Below are 25,928 nucleotides of genomic sequence, written 5' to 3'. Positions count from 1 at the left end.
GTGCATATCTCATTGTCTTTATCGTAGCATCTAAATATCTTGAATTTTTTTTTTAACCTATCCTGATGATGGGTTTCCAATATTTGCAACTACTGATATTACAGCTCTTTTTCAATACTCTTCTAAACCCAGCCATTGGTTTTCTCCTAACCTGAATTGACCTGTGGTGTGTCAATGCAAAATTGGTTACATTGAGACAATAGGGGAAAGTTGTTGGTTTTTCTTTAAGTTGGAAAATAATTCAAAAACATCCACCAATGCTACAGCAAAGATGACAAGTCAAGAGCATGATAAAAATCATAATAATGTCTTTTTAATGCGCATATGAGCATGCGTCAAATACACATTCATGGTGAAAATTATTCCCTGTGCTCTTTTTATTGTGTTCTTAAATTTAAAGAAAAGGATATCATGAAGACATGGACATTTAAATGCATGCTGCCTTTATGTTTCCAAACCTTTCCAATGAAAAAGTACTTGGTAGGTGTAGAAAAACACCAAAGACCATCATTTAACTAATTTGTTGCAGAAATGTGTTCCAATTGTTATGGACAATTTGAGCATGACTTCAGCCACGTTCTACAGGAGCTCTCGGGACCTCTATTGCTTCACAAAGCCATGGGAAGGCACTGAATCACCATTAATTAGCAAATACAGTGTTGGTGTATGTCCATGCTGTAAATACCTTATTCCTGCACACAACCAGCCCTGTTGAAACCTCCCTTATAAAGGTACATTTGCACAGTAATTTTGCAGTTTCCCCCAAGCTTTTCCAGTGGTTATACTGTGCATTTATCATGTTATAGCTTGGTTTGCCATGCTTTTTCACATGTTTTACCATATCTCTATGGGCTTTACAATGCTTACATGTGTTCTACCATCTTTTCACTGTGCTTTACTACTCTTTCAGTATAGTGAACTTTTAGAGAGAGTTCCCAAACATGTAACTGCAAACACCATTGGGGGCACCTAGTGACACTCAATAATAAACATTTAACTACCGGTATTTGGTCCAGTCTCTACCTTGCCTCTAGACACTGTTACGTATTGTGCTGTACAATTTACTGAATGATTAAGAGCGCAATAAAGACACAGGACACTTAATGTATACAAAAGTATAACAGAAATGTCAAATGTATTTTATAACAAACAATAAAAACTACCTCCCGCAGTGGTTTTCCGCACAGCATGGTTCCACCGGCCCATCTAGTTCTTTACAGGGACAAGTCCTCAATGCATTTTTGTTGTGGTCCTCAAGCTCTGACATAAACAGTGTAAAACTCATGCACCCCCCTGAAGGGCTTCTGCTAAGCACTAATCTTGGATCTTATGTAAGAAGTCAATTAGTGTCTATGTTAGAAACCAGCCCAACTGTAAATCTCCCGGAGACACACGATGCAAAGAATTAATGATAGTTATGTGGTTGGCTTTGTGTCTACCAAGGACTGAACTGAAACCAGAAGAAGTGACTTAAACCAGGAGAGACCCTTTCAAACCTGGCCAATGAAACGCCCATCTAGGTCTAAAGCAGTTGTTTTGTAAATTATTGCTGTTGAACCTGGTTTGGAGTGGCCTTCCAGAACATGTCCATGCCTGACTTTCCTGTACTTATTTAATGTATTTGATAGTGGCTTGCAATTCATTTAATAACCGCTCAAAAGAACACGTGCTGTACTGTTTGTTGAGGTTAAATTTAAAATTGCAATAAAAATATTCTACAGTGAATTAAAATAGTTTTTTAAATAGACGCTACTAACACTGCAATGAGCACACACATTTACTTTTAAATAATAAAACATAATGCAATTAACGTTCAGACATCCCTTCATTTATCAAATTCACAGCATTTTTGTCATCTCACAAAATGAGATACTTTTGATTGACCAGAAGGTTGGACCTGTCATGTATTTAATTCCAAATGACATTATTTATTTATTTATTTGGCAGATGCCTTTATTATTAAGGAATGTGTGACAAAAATGTGTCCCGTTCCCCCCCCCCCCCCCCCCCCCCTTGTCCAGCAAACCTCAGCACCACTGATAATAAGTATGAGCAGACTTGTCGCTTTTCCCATTTCTTTATGAGGAAGATCCCGTTGTCACACACACTTCGGCTGTGTCCACTGTGTGCTCTCCTCTTGAATAGGGATTGTGGTGCTCCTGATGGGCCCTTCTTTCCTGCGCTGTGCTCCCTCTTGCAATGGATAAGCTATATTCACTTGTGGGAGATCATCCTGCTCCTGTTTGGTGTCGTCCTTAGGACTACCCCCACTGTTCTCCTCTTGCACCGGAGAGCCAAATGTTTCCTCAGTCCTGTCAGTGCTTGTCTGGGAGTTTTGACTGACATAAACAACAATGACGTCTCCACTAAAGTTCATTACTTGTCCGTTAGATATGAATGTGGTGTTTTTGTTCCCTGTCACATTTCCTGAAAAACAAAATTTACATTTTAGCACTTTAAAATGCAATGGGCTAAATTTTCAAAGCTATTTATGCCAAATCATGACTCTTCTTTTTCAGAAGAGCTAATAAAGTTACCAAACCAGATATAAACAACTTAGACTTTTAACTTGGGAACTTGTAAGTAGCCTCAGCCACAGATTACAGTTGGCACAAGACTATCTCTTAGAACGTGCAGTCTCACTGCTGACAAACACTGAAAATAAACATTTTGCACCACAGCTTTTTCAGTGCCCTTGAAATAGGCGACCAGACATACCAACAGTGTTCCGTTTAGACTTTTCCGTTTCACAAAGAGAAGGATTGAACCCACAATTCCCAACTGCTCTAATGTTTGTTTGGACAGATTGCTTTTCCTAAAAGTAAATTACAAGTTGGTCAAAGAGTTGCTCAGTTTAGAATAAAAGTTTATCTTTTTTGTAATCTTTTTAGTTTTGTGCAGTGAGGGTTGATATCCTGAGGAACTGTAACTACTCCTGGAATAGAAACTGTCTTTGCTGACTGGTCCAGCAGGCCGTGCCTTTCTAATGCAGCACTACACAAAATGTGACACATAGCCATCCAGAACTGTTCTAACTGTGCTAAACACAATTCAAATGAGAACCATGTGCAATATATAGATATAGTCTTTTTAAATGCATCAAATGCGTCATACAGACGTCGTCCAGTCTAAGTAAAGTCTAGGGCAGGCTTTTGCTTCTATTTTAATGTTTCCTATTTCAACATCACATCTGCTTCCTTTATTTACAAATAGGACTGTATGGGCTCTGCAAGTTATGAATAACCACGCTCAACTGTAAGAACGGTGAGCTCGAGATGGACAGCGTGAGTAACTGTTCTTCCATGACTTAGTCATGCGCCACATGAACCATTACAATGCCTTCCATACTTCAGATGTAACAAAACAACAGAATATTTCTATTACACTGTGGGAGCTGCAGTGCAGACTCCTAGCACATGCAGTTTAGGGACAGATGGGGCTGCACTACCCTCCTGGAGGAGCTTTTCTATCGACTACAATTAATTTCTGCCGTGAGTTTTGTCATTTATTGCTGTCAAACAAAAGTGTCAGTTACTGTACTTTCACCTAACCATCAGGTATACCCACTCCACCTTCAGACTCTACTGTATCATGCTGCAAGTCTTTCTATATGTTATAACAATACAAAAGTCTCTTACAAAATATAAACAAACATTGCGGAAGCTTTAGCGACCAATTACGGAAAACAAATACTTCTTAGAGGATTTAGTAAACAAAACAAGTAGTCCATACTCCATAACACAATAAAGGCACACAGGAAAAGTAATTACTATGCAAGCTGGGTGTGTTCTTGCTGTGCCTAACCGGTGTGTGTGAAGCACAACGACTGATAGACATGGCATCCTGTGAATGGAGCAGACATGTAAAATGGGCGGGCTAACACAGAAAACTGGGTTTCTCTAAAGCTATCGAGAAAGAGGAGTTTGTGGTTCAGAAAAAGGCACCCTGTAATCAGTGTACAGGCCTCCATCTCTAGACCAACAAGCTGTAAACTACCAACTATTTAAAAAAAACAAAAAAACATCTAAAACCTAGATGCAACATTTAGTGCACATTTCATTTAGATAAACATTAAACAGTTTACGTAAACAAGTAAAATAAATAACATCTTGACTGTTGAAACTGTTCATTAGTTCGCAAACCAGCAACCAGCAACCAGCAACCCTGCATACCACAAGTGAGCATCATAACCACTATGCAAAAGAGCCAGGCCTGTTTGCAATCGTGGTTATAGAGCTTTTAACTTCATCTCATCTCGCCGACAGTGGAAAGAATCCATAATGGCAGCACATCACATAACACTTTGTGACAAGAAGTGCAATGCACTGTACCTCCCTGTTAAGGCTATATTATGTTGATTCCTTGACTGGTTTTAAAAGTGAGATTTCACTATAGTATGTGTACTACTAAGTATTTTATACTTTTACTTTAGCATCATGATATTATTAATATTCTCAACAAATGTTATCTGTGGTAAATCTTCTTGGTAATCTATGGTAGTTTTATACAGACTTGACAACTAGGCTACAAACCATATATTAATCTTTCACAATATATTTACACAAGGGAATTAGTAACACTCTTTTCAACCTTAGTTACCCACTTACCAGATGCTGATGGAGGGTCTGAATTATGGCTTGATGAATTTGAGCTAGGGTCAGGAGTTGTACTGTTTGAGTATTGTCTCTGTGTATGACAGTCATCTGAGGGAATGCCCTCACCATTGTCACTGAGTGAAGACTGGACAGGGCCATTCATTGAGTCCATACTGCAACAGCAGTGCCCGTTCAACCTGTTTTCTGAAGAGGTTTTGCCAGCATGATTCCCAAAGCTGGGACCTTTCTCCCCCAGCGTGGCTTCCCTTGTAGTACAACTACAGCAATCCACTGAAAGATGTTGACTATCTTGCAAGTCGCCTTTGTATTCACAGTCCAGGCTTCCTGTGACACTCCCACAGCAGTGACTACAGTAGCAAACCTCTTGGAGGGATTTTGGCCTACTGTTGGTGCCATTTCCACTACAAGAGCAGCTCGGAGAAATTACTACTGAAACGAATTGACTGAAGTCATCCTGTTCACCTGCTTCCACGGGTCGTTTGAAATGGGACACACAGCTACATGAACTGCAGCTGCTGGATGCTAAGGGAGGAGAGCCATGGGATGCACTATCAACTTCAGAATTCAAAGCACTCTCTTCAGTCTCGTCCTCTACAGGTTCAGAACATCCTGCTACTGGTTCAAGTGGAGCTGCGTCTTCATTCAATACATCACTGGTTGAGCAAGTATTCAGAAAGTCACGTGGTTTCTCTTCATTTTCCAACAGAAGTGTGACATCCTTCAGATGTGTTGTCTCCTGAATGGAGGGAGGAAATCAGATATCAATTAGGAAATGGTAAACCTGCCATGATGCAACTTTTATATTAGTCAATTTATCTTTTTTTGGGGGCAACCGGTGTAATCTGGCATCACCATGAAGCGTGCAATTCTTTAGAATCTGAGCAATTCTCAGCAGCATGCTGACCAGCTTATGCTAATCAGAGTATTTGTCACACTGACATGGCATGTCATTTAATTGGTCAAGTATTCTGTGCATTATGACAAAAAATCCACCTTGGTACAATGGTAATGTCTGTTTTGTAAAACTATTTTAAATAATAAACACAGTTTTGATAGAGAAAATGCATGCTTTTGAATCACATATTTTCAATTTTCTTTTATTTTTTATATGTGAAATCTTTGCTTGCCTGTAGTGGTCGGACTGCTATACTGCAAGTAACCAGAGTGTTATGCCCATGAACTCTCTCGTTCCATGCAAGCCTGCACTGGAAACCATAAAACAAGTGCTCATGTTGGAACTGTTACCAAACCCTCTTGTTTAATTAAGTTCCCTTCTCATGAATTAAGTAGGTGTCAAGCTGCAAATTCTTCCAGTTTCACACCTCTCTCTCTCGAATTCTGTTTACTGAATGTATTAAAAGGTGAACTCTCGACCACATTTTAATATCTTTTTACAGAGGGATTCTGGGAAGAAGCCATGGCTCTTACTTATTGGAAGACACTTATAGTCATGGGGGGGGGGAGTGCATAGTCACACATCATTTAGATAAGTTCAACCTGATTGAGATTTCACCTTTAAATTACCATAATGAACAAGGCAGAATTTCACTGCCCCAGCCATTGTTATTCATCCTTTACCATTTGCAAGAAGAATGGAACTCACAGCAAAGGTGACACTTTCTTTGAATATAAAAATTAGCTACAAAAGTAAAAAAAAAAAAAAAAAGTCATATTAAACTGACCTGCTGTGTCCTTCCATGAACATTCGTATAGATCTTTCGAAAATCCTCTATAAAAAAGAAAGAAGCAACAACCCTGTCAAAAAACCTTTTTTTTTTTCATTGAAAATACTCAAATTTGGTAAGATTTCTTGACATTTATATGGATACAGTTTCAATTATCTAAATGTAGTGGATTTTAGAAGATTTTAATTTACAAAAAACCACTGAACTAACAGGACAATACAGAGAAAGCAGTCAATCAGGTTTCAATGCAGTTATGCAAAGTATATTTTAATGTGTGTTACTATGTTACTGAAGTTTACACTGATACAGTTACAACAGGTCTTGTAGTGTGTGTTATACCATTATGGTTTATGATTGAACTATAGAAAAATATCCCATGAATTGATATGAAACACAGATAAGGAAACACTGTGCACAGCAGTCTTTCGTTGCTAGGCTTGGTTTCAGTGAACCCTACTTGCATTGGGCCACTGTAGTTTCATATGCTTTTGGAAACTTGATGTAGGTGGAGTAGTATTACAGTGGAAGGTGCTGGCTCAGTATTTATACAGTAACAAAATAATTGCTTAAGGGCGAAAGGTGACAGACAGGTTCAAACGTGGCCTTGTGATAACCTGCATCACACCTAATGTAGTAAAAGCCAGACATGACATACAAGGGGACTTTGCTGATTGAGATGCTTGTTTTTACAGCAGAGATGTTAAAGCCCCATGAAGGCTATTAAAACACATTCAAACTCATCTACCTGCTGCCTTCAGACGTTTACGCCTGGTTTCACAGATCCTGATTAACACTTGGAATACATTACCTCAGTTAATAAGATTAAAACAACAACGTTTGAGTCAATATTTTGTTTACATATCTGTTCTGGGATCTATGTTCCATTCATTCAAATCCAACCACAGAATGACCGGGTGAATTGCACTGCTCAAAATGACGCTGTGTTGCTAAGCAGATGTACAGCTTGATCTCAGGAAGGTTTAAATAAACTTCCATTGTACTTGTTATATAAACAGGACGCCCTATGAATGTTACTGGAGTGCTGTGGTATTTACACTTTTGAGGATGCCCATATTTTCCAGATACTCAGAAATTCTGCCATCCTCTTTTGTGTAACAGAACGTTCATGGTGTATCTTCCATTTCATGTTAGCATTTGCCTTGAAAATTGACCCTATGCAATAATAATAATAATAATAATAATAATAATAATAATAATAATAATCATCTTACCAGAAATTCCTTTCATCTTGTTTTTGTTGCAAACCAGGCATACACCAAATGTTGACACAAGGATTATTAAAAGAACTACAACTACAAATATTATCACACTCCCTGCAGTAAAGAAAGACAGGAAAATAAATGCCATTAAATACTGTACAGGATGTGATGTATATGCCCAAACTGTCAAGACACTTTGCTTTTCAGCAACTGATTATTTAAGACAGAAACTGCACAATTAGGCTATATTTGTAAATGGTGGTTATTGCAAAAACAAAGTAATGTATTTATTTCTACACTACAGTTGAGTATTTTATCTGAGCAAGAACTTTTTAACTTGGCACTATGCCTGAATCTTAAAACACATTGCTCCTGGTTTCACTGCTAGCTTAAATTATAACATATCATAAAACAAACTCAAATACAAATATTGTTCTCCAAGGAACACTCAAAGGCTACACAATTCTATTTATAGTTGGTTCATTTCATTATATTTCCATTCAAAGTTCAATGAGAGATATTCATCTCTTTCCTAAGCACATGCAGTGTGAAAGGCATTGTAAATGAACACCGAATATACCCAAAGATGTAGCTGTAGGCCCACATTGCACATCCTCTGTCTCATTCCCATGATGAACTTCAATCTTTCCAAGAGACTTGCAGCTGGAAGGGAAAAAAGGTGTATTAAAAAAACCCTTCATGCTGACTCTCATTTCTAATTTTATCACATTGTATCCTTCTATTCTGTCATTTACCACAAATGTATTTTATTTAATAACATACAGTATATTCTTCCCATAGAAGTGGTACACTAGTTAGTCACAATGCCACACAGTCTATAGTAAGTCTATAGGAGCTTTTTGAAAGAACTTAGACTTAGACTTTGGATATTTATGCAACAAACAAGCTTTTGTATAATTTCCCAGAAAGTAGTGACTTGGTTGAATTGGTTTGATTGACTGAAAATACAGAGAAAATTATTTATTTTGTCTCATCATTAATTTTGTGCCTCTTGCCTAACAACTCGAGTGTGTATAATTTCACAACAATGCACACCTTGGCATTTCTCAGTGCTCAATTAGACATTGCAGGAAGTAATGCTTGAGGCTTCATAGTGGGTGTACCTCGGCTGCTATGGTCTTCAGAAACTGACACTGTTGGTTCATTTTTAGATTTTATTAATTCTAAAGTGATGATCTCGCTGCAAAGGTAGACACATGAATGTGCACTTACTCAGTCCACTGCTTGCAAGGTTCTGTTGCCGAGGAGACTGTTGAGAATGAGCCACGAGGACACCTTTCACATAGATTGTTAGGAATATTTACTGTAAAGCAAAGGTAAAGACTTCATGAGGTTGCAAGTTTTAATCAGATGTGGCATATCTCCAAATATTTAACACCCCACCCTTTTTTTAAGGGAACAATCACCAGCTTCCCAGGGAATGGCATAATGCTGTACACTTCTGGATAATCATAGAATGAAACCATTACCAGCTTTAACCTGACACACACTGAATTATTATGCACTTTTATGTTGTTGTACCTAATTACAGGATCGGAAATCGTAAGAAATCGCACATCTTATCTAAATAATAAAACAGTATCTTTGTCTTTCTGTAATTTGTCTTTCTGTTTGTGGTGTGCTCTGGTTCATGAGTCCACTTTACAACCCCATTCTCAACTCAGCTCTCTTTTTTAGCTCTGGCCTAGCTAATAGTAAATCACAGTCTTTGGTTACAATGTTTTGTTTCTCCCCTACTTGCACTGGACCATTTTTACATGCCCTGGCATAACTATAATTATTGGATCTCCATACTTGCTAGGCATCAAGTTTAAGGTTAACTGTAAAATAAATGTTCATTTTGGCTATTTTCCATCTATATAGATAATTTATGCAATTTGATCGTAAAGTTACCATATTTCCAGTCTTGACTGTAATTTAAAAGAAACTGCAGCAATACATATTACACAAGAGGCAAGCAATAGCTTACAAGGAACAGAGCGCTGTCTCACACTTGAGAAATTACCTCCTTGTATGACTCCATATCCTGGGCCGCACACCCTCACTCTTTCACAGAACTCACAGTCCATGATTGAGCACTGAAAGCCAGGCATGCATTCACACTTCACAGGGGCTGTTTTGTTTTCATGCTGAGATGCTTGCAAGCCCCTCTCTGAAATAAACATTTAGAAACCATGAAAGCCCATATTGATCTCTAAAAGAAACATTTAAAGGGAACGTTTCAGAATCCTAAAATAAATATAGTCATATGAATGCTAGCTGCCCTCACTGTTTATTATTGTGACATACCAGTACCAGTCGCCAATGGCCAACAGCCATCAACGCTTGATGCATATAGTCAGTTGGCTCTCAGGTGACCTGTACTATACTGATGGTGACAGATGGGGTGGCTAGTGAAGGTGTATTCATACAGTATGTATGGAAAATAATTTCTTCATGCATGTTTGGACCAGCCGGAAAAATAAAAAGAAGAATAAAATCAATATTATACATGCTGAAAATGCTCAGTGCTTTAAAACAAGTCACAGTACAAAACAGTGATAATCTACAGTGTGAGTCTTTCAATGCAAAGGTACTCAATATTGAGCTTACAGTGGTTTTTAGCAGCACCTGCTACTTGAGTAATCTTGTCCGATGAATGCCAATGCACATGCCTGACTGTCACAAGATATACCCCTGACATCTACATTAGTCAAGTGATTATTTAGTTAAAATGTAAGTAAAAAGCAGAAGCTTTACAGTATATCCAGTGTTCCTCCGGCATTATGAATTCCTTCTAGACATTTTATCTCTTCATTTCCGGTGTTTGCCAATCGCTTTCCAGTAAGAAGTGAAACTGAGGTCAAGAGGAACTGGGATATTAACTGTCTGGCCCTAATTCAAAGCTTCACCTCAACATGACATGGGGGGCCTTTTTGAAAGCCCTATACATTAATGCATGGCTAGTAACACCAGTCTAAATACTGTATGGAATATATCAAGTACAGTACCTGTTTAATACCTCTCTGCTTTTATGTGCTATTTTCATTCTATTCCCCAAAAGAGCAATGGTAGCAACACTAATGGTGATCAGGCTGTAAATATTTTGTACTACTTGCTCTAAATAAAATAATTACTTAAATAAAATAATGATAATAATAGCAAACACAACAAATTAGTAAATTACTTTTAACTAGAGTTTTTATGTTTTTGTAAAGTAATTAACAAGCATGACCGTGAATTACTTAAAATCGTCTGCCCGTTATTTTTACGAATGTAGCATTTGTGTTAATAACAGATACTAACCTTTGTCACAGATTTTTTGGGACATGCATCTGTTGTCTGTGTTCCAGTAAGGTTGGTATTGTTTTTCTTCGCAAGGCTTGCAATCGCTGTCAGATGTTTTCGTGCAATGAGCTGACAAGTACTCTCCTGCATTCAAGAAAGACAGATTTATTATTTTTTTATTTGTATTTTTATCAGTAATTATAATTTTTTTTTTTTCCCGCTCAGATATGCTGAGTAAGGAGGGACTACCTAGAGAGGAAGTTGAAGGAGGATGAAGGAAAGTGAAAGAGCTCCTACCCGGCTTGCACTTTCTGCAGCACTTCCCATCCTGCAGGTACTCGCGCTCACTGTTGCACTGAGAAGGTGCCATTAGGGCTACCTGTTAAATAGAAACAATGCTAGTTTTACATCAACAACAGAAGCTTCATTTCATTGCTAGTTAGCTTTAACACAGCAGCAGCCATAAAAAAAACAAAAAAAAAAAAAACATGTTTTTTTATTGCATCACGATTCATGGTAAAGCACAATAGCAGCACATTTTATGGAAGGAAACACTCCTTGTACCTCTCATCTCGAGCACCGATCTTTTTACTGCTGCTGTACAGTACAGTACAGAAAAATGTCAGCACCCAAGACGAGTGGAAAATCTGCTTCTAATCAGCTTTTAAACACTGTATCCAGACGTTAATTGTCATGTACTCAATTGTAAAGGTGAGGAAAGGAAAGCCGTTCATGTTTTGAAGTCTTCACGTTAATGAGTGGATTTATTTAATACCGGCAAAAAAATACATATTTTTACAACGATACAACGATTTTTGGAGCTAACACAATTCAGGTAGAGCAAGCTCCTCTACGTTTTGCAGTTGGCAAAACTTCTAAAGAACAGTAATGACCCATAGACTTTCCATCTTTCCAACCCAGCATGGAACAATGTGAGTTTGGATGTTTTTACTTAACAAATTTGGAATTGCCTATTATTTTTTCTCATTTTTCTCCCCAATTTGGAAAGCCCAATTATTTTTTTTATCTCAACCTGGCTCACTGCTGCCACCCGTGCTGCTGTCTGCTTCTTTTCACTCTGCAGGCCTGCCATGCAGCAACCTCAGAGTTACGGTGTCGGAGGCAACTTACAGGCAGGCCAGCAGGCGCTCGGCCAGACTACGGGGGTTGCTGGTGTGTGGTGAGCCAAGGACACTCTGGCTGACTTGGGCCCTACCCACCCAGGTGGTGCTCAGACAATTGTGCCTTTACCGGGTGAGGGTAAGTAAAGGGTGATTTTAACATCAGTAAATAGTGTTGATTAGGCAATTGTATAGGACATATTGGTATGGGTATGAAATAAAAGGGTTTTTAATGTATTATATTTATTATTCAGATTAACTTTCTATGCTTTTCTGTTTCAGTCTTGACATCCTGTGACACATCTGTACATCTGACACAGAGGTGTGTATCAGTGTCCCCTCACCTGCACCTGGTGAACATAAGAAATACCACATTTGTTCTATATGATATTTTTACTGATGTATTTTTGAAATTATTTTTATTATTAACAAGTCATTTAGCAGACACTTTTATCCAAAGCGACTTACAGAGACTAGGGGGTGAACTATGCATCATCATCAACTGCTGCTGCTGCACAGTCACTTACAATAGGACCCCGGTTGTTTTTTACATCTCACCTGAAGAACGGAGCACAAAGAGGCTAAGTGACTTGCTCAGGGGCACACACAGTGGCTGAGTTGGGATTGAACCAGGATCCTTCTGGTATCAAGCCTCTAACCACTTCTCTAACCACTGGATCACCAAGCCTGCCCCACTACAAGTAAAGAACATTGCTGAGCTCTGTTGAGGCCACACGTCCACATACCACATACCTCTATCTAAGCAAGAGATTAAACTAGAGGCCAGGGGGTATTTATCTTCTCAAAAGCAGAAAGTGTACATGGACCATGACCCCATAGATAATGCGAGGATGTGAGCTCTAAGAACCAGTGTGCTTTTCTATGTGATCCTTACATTTATATCTACGGTATAATTACTTGCAAAATTGCTGCAGAATCCAAAGGTCTAGTAGACAACAATACCCCTCAAAATAACATGCAGAAATATTATTTTCCAAACAAAGCTGACACTGACAAAGGCCCAGCATCATCTGTGCTTGAGATTAACTTGTTTTAGCATATACGTGTATGTGTATGTGTATGTAAATTAAATATGTATATTTGTGTGGCTCCTATTCACTGCAGCACTATACTCATTTATATAAATTGCACTTATTACAATTAGCTCTATGAGATCCCTTTCACTTATTTGTATGTTGTCAGTACAAGTAAATTACGCCTTTCACACTATATTTTAGGTTCTAATTTTCACTATTATAATTAGAATTTTCATTGATATGGAGATGATGATCATTTTATTGTCTCTACCTCTTACTGATTATAATGGCTGTGCTGTCTTTAATGTCTTTTTGACATCACTGATATCTCAGACTTTTCTCAAAAGGAATACAAGTAAAACTACTTGTTAATTTTGGACGGCTTCTTCGTAGACCTCCCCCATTGCATTTTCTTTTGGAAGCAGCTTACAGTTCTTTTTTTTGTACTTTGTTGACAGTTAAAGAGCTGCAGTGCTGTGGGGTTTAGCTGCAAAGCTCCACAGCTCTGGGATTCCCTCTGAAGTATAATCAGGGTCACAGAGACATTTGATATATTTTTTTTTTAAGTAAGGGTAAGCTGATCAGATGTTGTTTAAACACGACAGGATGGTACAATATGGTATGATGCTTGTTTGGCATCTGTTTTGGGACCATAAAGATCAGCTGCCTTATAAATGATATATTTATTTAAAATAAAAACACTTCCCATTTCGTTCCTGTTGATGCTCAAAGGTTTCCAGCTGAAGTACCACACTTTAACAATAGAAATCCTGGTTGTCCTTGTCAGACACACTCAGTGAAACTAAATATGTATTAAAATTCTTGGTCTTGTGCGTCTTGTTCTGTACGATTGAACTGGGACCCACTGGCTTGGTTGGCATACTCTAAACATATCTCTTGTGCTAGACTGGCACAGACACTCATAAAATTAGAGTTACATTTTAACTACAGTCCTGCCTCACGGTGTACCTTTGTGTTACTCAGAGGATAGTTTGCATATGATTTGCATAAGATTTAACAGGATAACTTGATAATATCACACAATGTCATATACTCTTGCCTTTTCAAGTACAGTACAACCCATGATAACCTTTAGCAATGTACTATCTTAGAAAAGATTCCCACAGTAAAAACATAGCAAAGTGTAATAAAGCATAGTGAAAGAATGGTAAAACATGTAGGTAAGCATTGTAAAGACCAGCGAGGTGTGGTAAAGCATATTAATAAACAAACCAGGGTAAACTGTGGTAAATGCATACTATAACCATGGGAAAAGCATGGTAAAACTACAAAAATACCATGCACAAATACCGTGGTAAAGTTTTAGAAGGGATAGTTTATGCAACACTGTGTTGCAATTTCAGTAAATGGTTTCCACTCAGAAGTGTTAATGTTTCGTTATACCTGCAGCATTAATATCTACCTAACAGGTGACAGAAATATTTGTGTTATTTCTTAAGACATAAACATCAACATCCATCAGTGCTTAAAGAGACAGGTCTTATATTTTTTATGGTTTTTTTATCAGAAAAAAGGCACAGAAAAGGCTACTGTATTACACACTTTCTTATTGCAAATAGGGTTAATTTCTAACCCATTTAGTTAATGTTCTGCAAGTCAGGTATACTCCCACCCAGCAGCAGGTTTAAATCATTGAACAACTTCAATAGGATAAACTGCTTGGCATGCAGCATCTCATTTACAAGTTGGTCCTGCAACGTGGTTGCAATAGCCATTGAAGAAAAAATTCCAATTACATATGTAGTTAAATCACAATAATACATAACAGAATATGAACCTTATTCAAAATGGAATGCTCCCAAGTACAACTACACAGTTCAGACTGCTCTAAAAAAATATTGTTAATAGAGGAGGACACAGATACTTGAACAGTTCATAAATATGCTGGGCTCTGGAACCTGTCTCTCCTAGCTGTCCTCTTACTATCTGGACTCATGCAGTCTGTTTTCTATGATGGAAGCAGTGCTGACGCAAACCTGGTCACTTTCGGTGTCCCCTTAAGGGTCTGTTCTTGGGCCTCTTCTCTTCATCATCTACATGCTTCCCTTGGGTCACCTATTCTGCCAACAGAGCCTCATGTTTCACTCCTATGCAGACGACACTCAGCTCTACCTAAAACTAGACCCTGGGTGTCCCTCTGCCATGGTCCGGCTCTCAGCTTGCATCCAAAACATCGAGGCCTGGATGTCTGCCAATTTTCTTCAGCATAACACCAACAAATTTGAACTTCTTCTAGTAGGATCGACAACTCAACTCAAGAATATGAATATTTCTTCCCTGAACCTTGGAAACTGTCTGCTGCCGATTTTCCCCAATGTCCGAAGCCCTGGTGTACTTCTGGTTAGTAATCTCTCCTTTGATGCCCAAATCTCCTCTGTAGTCAAATCCTCCTTCTACCACCTCTGAAACATCTCAAAGGTCCGTCCCTACCTTTCCCTGCTGGATGTAGAGATACTCTGTCATGCATTCATCTCCTCTCGACTCGACTACTGCAGCTCTCTCTATGGTGGTCTTCCGTCACGCGCCATAAACCAATTGCAGTTGAAAATGGTGCCACTAGGATCCTTACCAGATGTAAAAAGCATGATCACATTACCCCCTGTCTTGCCCAGCTGCACTGGTTACCTGTAAAGTTAAGGATTACTTTCAAAATTCTCCTGCTTGCCTACAAGGCCCTTCATCACACAGGTCCACAGTATCTCTCCAACCTGCTGACCCGCTACGTCTCTGCCCGCAAGCTGAGGTCCCAAGCAAAAGTACACCACACTCAGAGAGCTCTCTTTTAGCTTCATGGTCCTGATTCTCTGGAATTCTCTCCCAACTTTAGTGCGTGCAGTTCCCACAGCTGCTCGCATCAAATCAACTCTCAAGACCCACTTGTTCTCTCTTGCTTTCAATGCTCTTTAATCCTGATATTTGCTATTAGCTGTTGTCCAAATTGCTATTTCAGGTTTGACACACTCATCCACAATGTTTCGAATTTACACCCTAGTCTTGTATTTAATGTATTACGCCTGTATTTAATGTATTTGCATTGTTTTTTTTTTTTTTTGTATTTAATGTACTATGCCCTGTATTGCACTGTATTTAATGTATTATGCATTGTTCCTCACTATCTTGTAAAGCGCTTTGTGATGGTGGGCCACTATGAAAGGCACTATATACAATAAATATTGATTAATTGGTTTACTTTGTGTGGCAAGTCGTGTGTAGTGGTGAGATTTATAAGAATGCATTAAAATTAAAATGTGTATTATTTCAAGACGAAACCATCGTGTAAAGCGAACAAAAATAGATAAATTTTCTTGTCATCGAATGTTGAATTGGTAGTTGATGATGACGAGTGCATATTCAGCAATGCATTGCAACGTTTCAGGACCTCTGAATATAATTGTGACACTTGTGTGTTGTATTGTTACCACTAATAGAACAGGAAGAACCTTAACTAAATCATTGTACAAATCTATACCATCACTTGCGATGCCTGATATAGAAACATTCACATAATAAATATGTGCCCTGGGACTGGGTATTATTAGAAACATGACATGACATCTTTGCATAAACATCTGCACATTTTAAGTTAAGGAGGCCAGTTAATAAAATTGACAAAATGTAGAGTGAATAGGATTCAAAAGAAGGCTACTTGTGTGATTTACTAGTGTATCAACAGTCACAGTTCACAGTCTACCATACTCAGGGTATCTGGTTTATATACATGTATTTTTATAGGTGGTCAATAATGTGTGTTGGCTGAACTAGGTACTTGATAAAAACAATGACCTAATTTATTAACCCTATCACGCAATTTCTTTGTCACATATAATGTAATTATGTGGATTTTTTTTTACCTTACATTTTGTTTCATCATTTTCTTTTTAATTCAAGCCTTTAGATTATTTTTGTGTGGATATTGGTATTTCTGAATGCATATTTTACATTGAAAATAATATTGTATTGCTTTTGTGTATGAGTTCTGCTACATACACACATTAACTGCCCAGATATTAAACACAGCAGATTTGATGTGTGAGTTTTCCACATTTGATACAAGGCTAATAAGCTATTCAATTATACATCCACATCTATCAACTTTTCACTTTTAAGAGTCTTTGGAAGTGCTTTAAAATATGAAAGTGTGAATAATATTATATTTGTGTCAGAAAAACATGCAGTTAGACAGAGAGCTGTGCATAGCAAAGTAGATGTCATGCTGCTTGCTGGTTAACCACAAAGGACGACTTAATGCCAAGTCAAGCAAGCCAAAATAGGATAAACTCTGTAGGAGTGCTGGTATTTATACAAGCTGACAGTGTTTGCAAGAGTTGACCTACATAGTATATCTTATACAATATTTAATAGTAAGAACACTAACATTTTGGAATGTTAAAGTATGGTACAATTTTTTTTCAACTATAGCATTTAATAGAATCAAGATATGAAGCTTAGCTGAGGTAGCAGAATCTAAAATAGTGGACCCCCTGTCACAAAGCTTTCAGATTTTTAGACTTTTTTCACTATTGTAGACTACTATTGTCTTCTTAAACAACAGTCTAGAGCAGACTTATGCATATCATTTTGATCAAACATAAATAATGCTGCTAAAGCTTTATGAATAGGGTCCAATAAAAATAAGGCCTACTGGTTAACATATTTCTAAAGATTAAACGATCCAAATATATTATACAGTATGTCTTCATTATCAGTAACGCACTTCCACAGGATCTACAATATTCTTGTCTATGGTTTAAAACAGTAAGTTAAATACTTTTTAAATGTCTGTATGAAATATAGGGCCTCATTTTTAGCGTAACTGTCGATTTAAAGTAGTGGGTTAATGAGATTGATACGTATATGTTTTGGTAAGATTAGAAAATTCAGTCAGAAAACAGATGCACAAATTCTCTCTTCTGACCAACTCATCTCCTTAAGGAAGGACTGCATGACTAGAAGAACATTACAACATCCACGAGTGACAGGGTTCTTTTTTTAAGATCAAAATCTGCATGTAACATTAGATTACCGCAGTTATTCTCTACTGTAAATTACACCAATTCAGGGAATATCAGTTTGAACACAGGCCAATGTGGATTACATAACTCTACAAATGGAACGCCTACATACAGTTTTTGGTGGGGTTTTTTAATAGTACTTTAACACTTTGATAAACGCACAGTATGATTCATTTCCGAAATTATAAACAAAATTGATGAGAACCGGAAATTCCTGTAGGACAACAAAGATTGTGAAACAAGCTAACCCAAATGAGCAGCAGTAAGAATTTCAATATGCTGCACTGCACAGCCCCTACCTGGTGAGCAGACACACGAACAAACAAACTGCAGAGAAAGGTTGGCAGAAATAAAGAACAATTAAGGTTAATTTGGAGCTATTGGATTTATTGTCAGATTACAGTCACTTGTTGCAATACGAGGCAATGGTACATGCCACATGCTTAGAATATGTTGATAGAGCAAATACCGACACTGGTATTTAATCTTTTGACGTCAAACACTGGATTCTGAGGGTTCTTGGTGTGGTCAGGATTCAGCCTTTCCCTATCGTGGTCTGCACTGGTAATTATAATTTCACACTTCAAAAAGGTGTGTATTTATTAATACATTGTTGAGACTGAAGGCCATGGAGACTGAACTCTGTGGCTGTTTGAATTCCATTTCTTACCCCATGATACAATGCATGCTCAAGTCTGCTCTGCAGGGCTCGGTCTCACCAGTGAGAGGGGAGAGAGAAGTCTACATGCCCGCCCAACTAACTGTCAGTGTGCAAAACTGTGTGGTGGGTTTTAATTTAATTTGTTGGTTCTTTAACCAGGGGCCAGTTTCACAAAGCACATCTTAGGCATCAGTCCAGTTCTATAGAAGAAAACACATTGAAATAAGAGAAACACCATCATTTCTCAAGAACCCTGTCACTGATATTAACTTGATAAGGTAGTCCAGGAAAGCCCACACAGCCTGCGTAAAAATACTACAGAGCTGTCCAGAAAGACTATAGCTTCCTGGAATAGAGTATGAATTGCAGTTTACTAAACTAGTGTGTTTTGGATGGCACTACATTATTTTATTTTGGTATGGGAGTTTTATAAAGCTGGCTCCAGGCCTTTAGCAGTGACAGTTAGTTTACTGTAATTTTTCTTTTTGTTTTATGAGTATTATACAACGTCCACAGCGTTTTTCGGATGAGACGTTGTTGTAAGTGACTCTGAAGTTCACAGACATCCTATTCTCGTATCTTGTAATGCGCTTTGTGATGGTGGTTCACTATGAAAGGTGCTATATAAAAATAAAGATTGCAAAGATTGCAAATCTAGCTTGAAAACAGCTCCAGAGGAAAAAAAAATCTTAAAGGAATAGCATGACGTGGAATGAAGTGCCATCATTTCCACTCTGCATGCCTTATTTAGTGTATCACACATTGTGTAATTACATCCATTTCATATATTCCTTCTGCTTTGAAACAACATATATTTTTATATTGTGTATATGTATATATTGGATATAAAAGTTATTAATAATAATAATAATAATAATAATAATAATAATAATAATAATAATAATAATAATAATAATAATAATAATAATAATTTCAGAGAAAACGAAAGTGGAAAATTCCACCTGATGTAATGCCCCAAAATGTGTAGTGAATTTCCTACACATCTCCGTCATAGCGCTCTGGGAGCTGGGGGAACCCTGGGGGGGTTTACAAAATGAGTTTTCTGTTTCCTTCTTTAATGATACAAAAGCATTGATCATGAAACTATTAGTGCGATTGTCATTTACAGTACAGCTCTTCAAAGGTATCTTAGGCCCTGTAATACTTAGAGCGTTTTAAACATACCAATCGCATTTGAAGTAAAAACAAAACTGTAGGCTTGCTTATTCATTTTTGCTTTAAGCTTATACTTAATCACAGTATTGTGGGATTCACAACCTTGTATCAATGTGATTCATTGTATACTATTGTTTGACAAAAAAGATTCAGTTTACATGGCACAAACTGTCTTGGCTATCACACGGGAACTTTAAGTTACATGCCAGGTGTTTGGTTGAAAGGTAATTGTATTAAAAGCACTCTGTGATGTGTGAAGGGTGGCAGTATTGTTGCAACATTTAAACATGAACATTGAGGCAGACATTTAAAGTGAAGCTTTGACATTTTCTGACAATTCAATTTGCCAATTATATTATCTGATCTCCCTAAAAAGTGTCACCTAGGCACTTAACGCAACTGAATACAATAACCAATATAGTGGAAAGTGTACACGATAAAGCAGATTTATAAGTTTTAGGGCGGCTCCATTAACATCTGTCCCTCTTTGGAAGGGATGAGATTGCTATGTTATTATACAGCTGGCTACTGTATGTAATTGCAGCTGTAAAATAAATAAATCATTTTAAAAAGAAAACATTAGAAACACAATCTGCAATGTTTTTACCCAGCTCTGCATTTCCAGTGACTCATATTAACATCAAAAATCTACAATGTACTGTACAAAGAAACATCATCATCATTGGAGCGCTAATACAGCTCTAATAAGGCAGCATCACAATTGCACCGTAGGCTGCAGCTTGCTTTCCTAGTTGAGTCAACTCATATTGCTATGCTTCACACATTTTGGATATTCCAATCTTTATGTGAAGGTATCTCATTACAAAGCATGTTGGTAAGGACAAACATGGAAAGCATGTCCATCGCTTTCATATAAAACAAAAACAGGAACTAAGCAGGGTGGTTGGGGACCTATTATTTTTGTTTTGAACAGCCACATCACAGAGGATTCGTGACCAGTTTTAGTCAATCTCCTCAGGCCTTAGTTTAACTGGCTCAATTATTTATGATTTAATCTAGTCAATCATTCATTGTTTTTACAGCTGACAATTGTTAATTAGTTTTGGAGTGAGTGAGAGTGCCAATTTTGAGATGTTTTCAATTTTTTTAATATATTTTAAATATGTTTTTTTTTAATAATCGCTGCTACGTCCGGGATTTAAAAAAAAATAATAGATACATATAATTAAAACCACATGTATTCAATATAACAGGCTATAGCAATGCAGTGTTAGAAAGCATGTCGTTTTAACAGGCAATTTAAAATGGAGCTTTCCACTAGAAATTCAATTCATGTTAATGTTGACCAATCTAAATAAAACTGTCCTATCAATCACCAAACAGGTAGATATTTACTGAAATACACTTAAGACACGTGCATGAACTGCTGGAGGTTTGATTTTCCCAACCTTGTTTCTCAATTATTATTGTTTTATCCACCACTGTTTAAGTCAATTGAATAGACCCTACAGTGCTTTCCAGTATATTGGCTCTTACCTGAAATCTCTAGAGTAAGAATATAGCAGTGAATAGGTCAGAGTGGATCTAAAAGTTCCAAGCCATGATGGCATAGTGACATAATTTCCACAGGTTGCCCACTGCTTGTCTGGCAGAAATACTGTAAATAGCAAGGTAAGGAGTTCGGTCCATTTTCGTTTATAAACTTAAATAATGTTAGTAACTATACAAAAATGTAATTATTGAATCAATTATCCAGTATTTATCTCTATTTATATAATGAGGCAATCAAAAAATCAATTTTCGATTTAATCGTAGCAGCCCTATTGTATACCAATGAGATGGCTCCCGCTTTACTTGGCAGCTCAAAACAGTGAATAACAAAAGGGTTTAGCAAGTCAAAGGCATGGCCCAACTGAAGGCGATTAACTGCCAGAGATTTAGTAGTTGTGAGAATCATATTCTTAAACCATTAATCGTGTGAGACACATAGAGGAATCCATTTAAACAGGCCTCTAAAGTTCACTGCTCTTGCGCACTATAATAAAACAACTACTAAGGAATTTGCATAACGGCAGAAAAACAGTTTTCACAGCTTGGGATTCTGCAGCATGTAATATGAGAAAATATTACTGATCGGTGAACACTGTAATCAAATCCCTTTAGATTATGCTGCTATTATGCTAGTGGTGGAAACATATTGCCGTTTTACAATGACAAAAAAAAGAAAAACAGACGGATACTGCAGTTGACTCATCCTGGTTTAAATATCACCCATCCTCCAGATAAGATGAATTTGATGGACTCAGCTTATTACAACCACTGTCATTTATCAATCAATCAATCAATCAATCTTTATTCTACACAGCACCTTTCATAATGGACCACCATCACAAAGCGCTTTACAAGTTACAGTAAAAACAAAAGGCATAATACATGAAATACAGTAAAACCCCTTTTTGGACAACTGTGAGAAAAACCCAAGGTTATTTAAAACCGTATGTCACTTTAAATGCTTTTTGTAGACGGAACCAGTAGTATGGAATTGTTTTTATTGCTGTGCCGAATCTGTGCTGCTCTTGATGTGACATTGATGTGGGGGATCCTATTGTAACAAGACAGAGGAACAAGAATCTTAAACACCTCATCTCACTGACTGTGACAGGAGACAGAATCTGTAATGGCAGTGGATCACACAACACTGCCTGGTACACTAGTAAAGAAAAAGCAATTCAGACTGAGTAATGTTCCAGAGAAGGGGTGGGCAATTCTGGTCCTGGAGGACCGGTGTCCCTCCTGGCTTTTGTTCCAGCTGTGCTCTAAATTACTTAATTAGACCAATAATTGGTAATAATTGGTCTGTGGGAAGAACAGTACAGTACGGGTATGGTACCCCACCAAATACAGTCTGTAACAGAATCATCTGACCCTATTTAAATAAACCAATAAATACATATACACTATATCAGCGTTTTTTTTTTTGGGGGGGGGGGGGGGGGGTTGTATTGTATTCCCGCCAGGCCATCAAGTAAATCTGCTAAAGACGATTTTTTGATTTGCTAGTGGCGATCACCGAAACGATTTTGCTAATATTTATAAAAAGGCTATTTGTTACTAAAATAAATGACTTTATTTGCAAAGTCTGAAACGTTTCAGACTGTTCTAGTAGTCCTCTAGACTTGTGTTATATCACATCACGGGTCGTCGCCCTGCAAGGACTGATAGGTGACTTAATAACATATGAAGCCATAAGCCCAATTGCAAAGGAGCCGGCTCTTTTGTACAGCAGAATCGGTGCTATTTAGTGTGAGAGGTCAAGGGTTCACGCCGGCCCTCCGCCTGTGTGTGGATTGCCTCACCCTGTGTGAGGCGCATGCCTGCGGTAACCATGGTTCGCTACAATACTTTGGGATGATAGAAGACACACAAAATGAGACATCCAAAATGTAGATTACAATGTAGGATTGCTCTATAAGTGAATCATTAGAAATGTGTTATCAGAGTTGTGTTTGTGCAGGTGACTTTACTCAGGTAATGCTATGTACCTTGAAAAACAAAAACAGGCAATAACTTGTGTAACCATAATGTGGTTATAACCTGTGTACACCTCTTATCAGTATAGTAGACGTTTATGTTGGGAGACGAGGCATACAATATTGTGCAGTTTTTTCTTAAACTTAGAGCACTGTGATAGCGTACAAAGTGTGCAGAAACACAAGTCCGAAGTCTCCTCATCACATGACCAATGAGTCAATGAGTAAATGCCATGAGACCAATCAGCAGTCTCCAGACACGCACTCACAAGTTAATAGGAAACATTTTAAAAGCAAGGAGGCGTGAGACAACTTCAAAACAGAAGTAACCGTAACTTTCTTTATTGTCCTTGTTTTCCAGGGTGTTGATGGATGAGGTCTAACTTCTCAGAAATCAGTAAGCACAGTTTTGGCTCATGTTGTCATTAGTTGTGCCCAAGAAAAACATTAAACTAAAATGTGTCTTACTGTAAAAGAACAACAAAAACCACCAAAGAACAGCAGCATGGGATAGGTACTTACTCTGAATGCTTCAGCCTACTCCTTTCCCCTTCCTTTTCTTTTTGTGATTCAAAGTAACTTGCCATGCATTAACATCAAAGAAACAATAGGATCAATTACTGGACACTTCAGCATACCTCTCAGCAACTCACTGGTCTACCCTGATCAGAGCTAGCAGTGCACTTCTTGGAGCTGTAAGATTCTCTAATCAATATTGATTGTTCTCTAAATGTCTAATTGCTGTAAACCAGTTATATCTGCTGGGAATCCAATAAAAAAGTAAACATATGTTCCAGCTCACCAGCGGTTGCTGTAATTTTCAGATGGGACCACAAACAAACATCCGATGTTGGCGCGTTGTTTGCATCTAAAACTGAAACAGATGCGTCTCCATCTGGAGAAATATACTTTCTAGTCAATGGCATGGTGACCAGCAACCGAGAACCCAGTTATTTTGACACTCTGTAATAATAACATGTTTAAAATTCATATAAACATAACGCATATAAAATAAAAGTAAAATAAATAAATGAAAAAAAGTGCGCACGCATTCTGTCGTCTACTTTGAATGCAGTGGTGTTTTCGGTTCAAACCCCAGAACCCAGAATAATAGTTTCATTGCCAAACACGACCCACGTGACCCTGGAAAATCGGTTTCATCCCGGACATCGCACTTCTGTCCTGGCTACTAAACTGGAAGCAACCAGAGGTTTCTAACCGCTGATTCAGAGTTTGTCAATTTGTCTGAAAAGGGTGTGTGTGTGTGTGTGTGTGTGTGTGTGTGTGGCAAGCAAATTATCTCAATCAGACCGGCTAGATATAAACACCAACTCCCTGTCAGTTACTTTAAATTTGTAAACTCCCTTCGGTGTCTCATAAGAGTATGTTCTCTGTATTAACGTTTGTATGAATGGTATTATTTTGTATTTGCTTACAATACAACAAATTTAGAAATAAAATAAACACATAATAATAATAATAATAATAATAATAATAATAATAATAATAATAATAATAATACTCAACCTACCTTGATGTAAACGTTGACCTGACACAGCAGTACAAGCATAATCCAACCTTGGGAAATCCACTTTGCTGTAAAATCCATTCTTTAACGTTATTAACAAATAACTTCTGTCCAGAGAAAAGAATTGAAAAAAAAAACCACACATACACATATATTTCTACTACCTAGCAGTAGGTACCTGCGTATGTACCGCTTAGTGTGTATTTTTTTCTGGTGAGAAGAGCAAGCACATTGGTAAAAGGTATCTGAATTTGAAACCCTGAAATTCACAAGTGCGCTGTATTTCCTGACAGCCTGGTCGGCAGGCAGTCACCCACGCTCTGTGTGTGTAGTTCTTCATTCTTGTGAGCTCTTACAGGATCTACTTTTGAGGAACTTGCATACATATCACAAGCCCCTCCCTCCACATCACTAATCTTTTCTATTTTTTTTTTCAACGCAAAGTCCTTGTTGATGATATGCAGGTCGTTCTACTTGAAGTATGCACTGTGTATAGCTGTTTCACAGTGCCCAGTTACTTATAAGTGAATAGACGCACCCCCATGATTCTTTCTTCTCGAGGTTATATGAAATGGGGTTTCCATGGGACTGAAAAGCTAGACCCATTCTAAACAGCAATGATTTCACAATACTGGAGTTTCCACGGAGTAAAAACTTTCTTTAATCCGTTCAAGTAATATTATGCAAAACATTTCCTGCTTTAGGAAAGGGTTATTTTGGCTTTATTGAACAATATATCACCAATTGTTTAATTCAAAATAATTATTCGTTTAGTAGTGGTAACCCTTTTTTCAAATGCAATGCTTTGGTGTGGAGTTTTGTTGTAGGAGTCTTTATCAAACCACAGAGAAGCATTGATGCTGGGGAATAAGTAGAATTTGGATTACAGAACACTACCAAATCTTTGTTCTGTGAGGGAATCTTAACAAATAATTATATGAACCCACCAATGCCAACCAGAATGCTTCAATTACCTCTGCAAAGAACTTTTGTCACTCTTCTTCGGGATTTACCTTGCTTTGCCTTGCTTTCACAGAATACCGATACCAAGATTGTACTGAACCTGTGAAAA

At 37.6% G+C, this 25,928-nt stretch overlaps 1 protein-coding gene across 1 annotated transcript; it reads right to left on the bottom strand.

Moving 5' to 3' along the window:
- Positions 1 to 2,014: 2,014 nt before the first annotated feature.
- Positions 2,015 to 25,361, bottom strand: LOC121314246 (tumor necrosis factor receptor superfamily member 11A-like). The gene is made up of 10 exons (XM_041247292.1): positions 24,860 to 25,361; positions 11,107 to 11,188; positions 10,828 to 10,953; positions 9,548 to 9,694; positions 8,755 to 8,845; positions 8,102 to 8,184; positions 7,534 to 7,635; positions 6,299 to 6,345; positions 4,608 to 5,352; positions 2,015 to 2,427 (listed from the first exon to the last, which is right to left on the bottom strand). The coding sequence occupies exons 1-10, from the start codon at positions 24,935 to 24,937 to the stop codon at positions 2,099 to 2,101; spliced, it is 1,830 nt and encodes a 609-aa protein (XP_041103226.1). The 5' UTR covers positions 24,938 to 25,361; the 3' UTR covers positions 2,015 to 2,098.
- Between the last annotated feature and the right edge of the window lie 567 nt (positions 25,362 to 25,928).

The sequence above is a fragment of the Polyodon spathula genome, chromosome 4, assembly GCF_017654505.1.
Source record: "Polyodon spathula isolate WHYD16114869_AA chromosome 4, ASM1765450v1, whole genome shotgun sequence".
Lineage (NCBI taxonomy): Eukaryota > Metazoa > Chordata > Actinopteri > Acipenseriformes > Polyodontidae > Polyodon > Polyodon spathula.
Note: the sequence above shows the minus strand (reverse complement) of the source record. Positions and strands in the feature narration are given on the sequence as shown.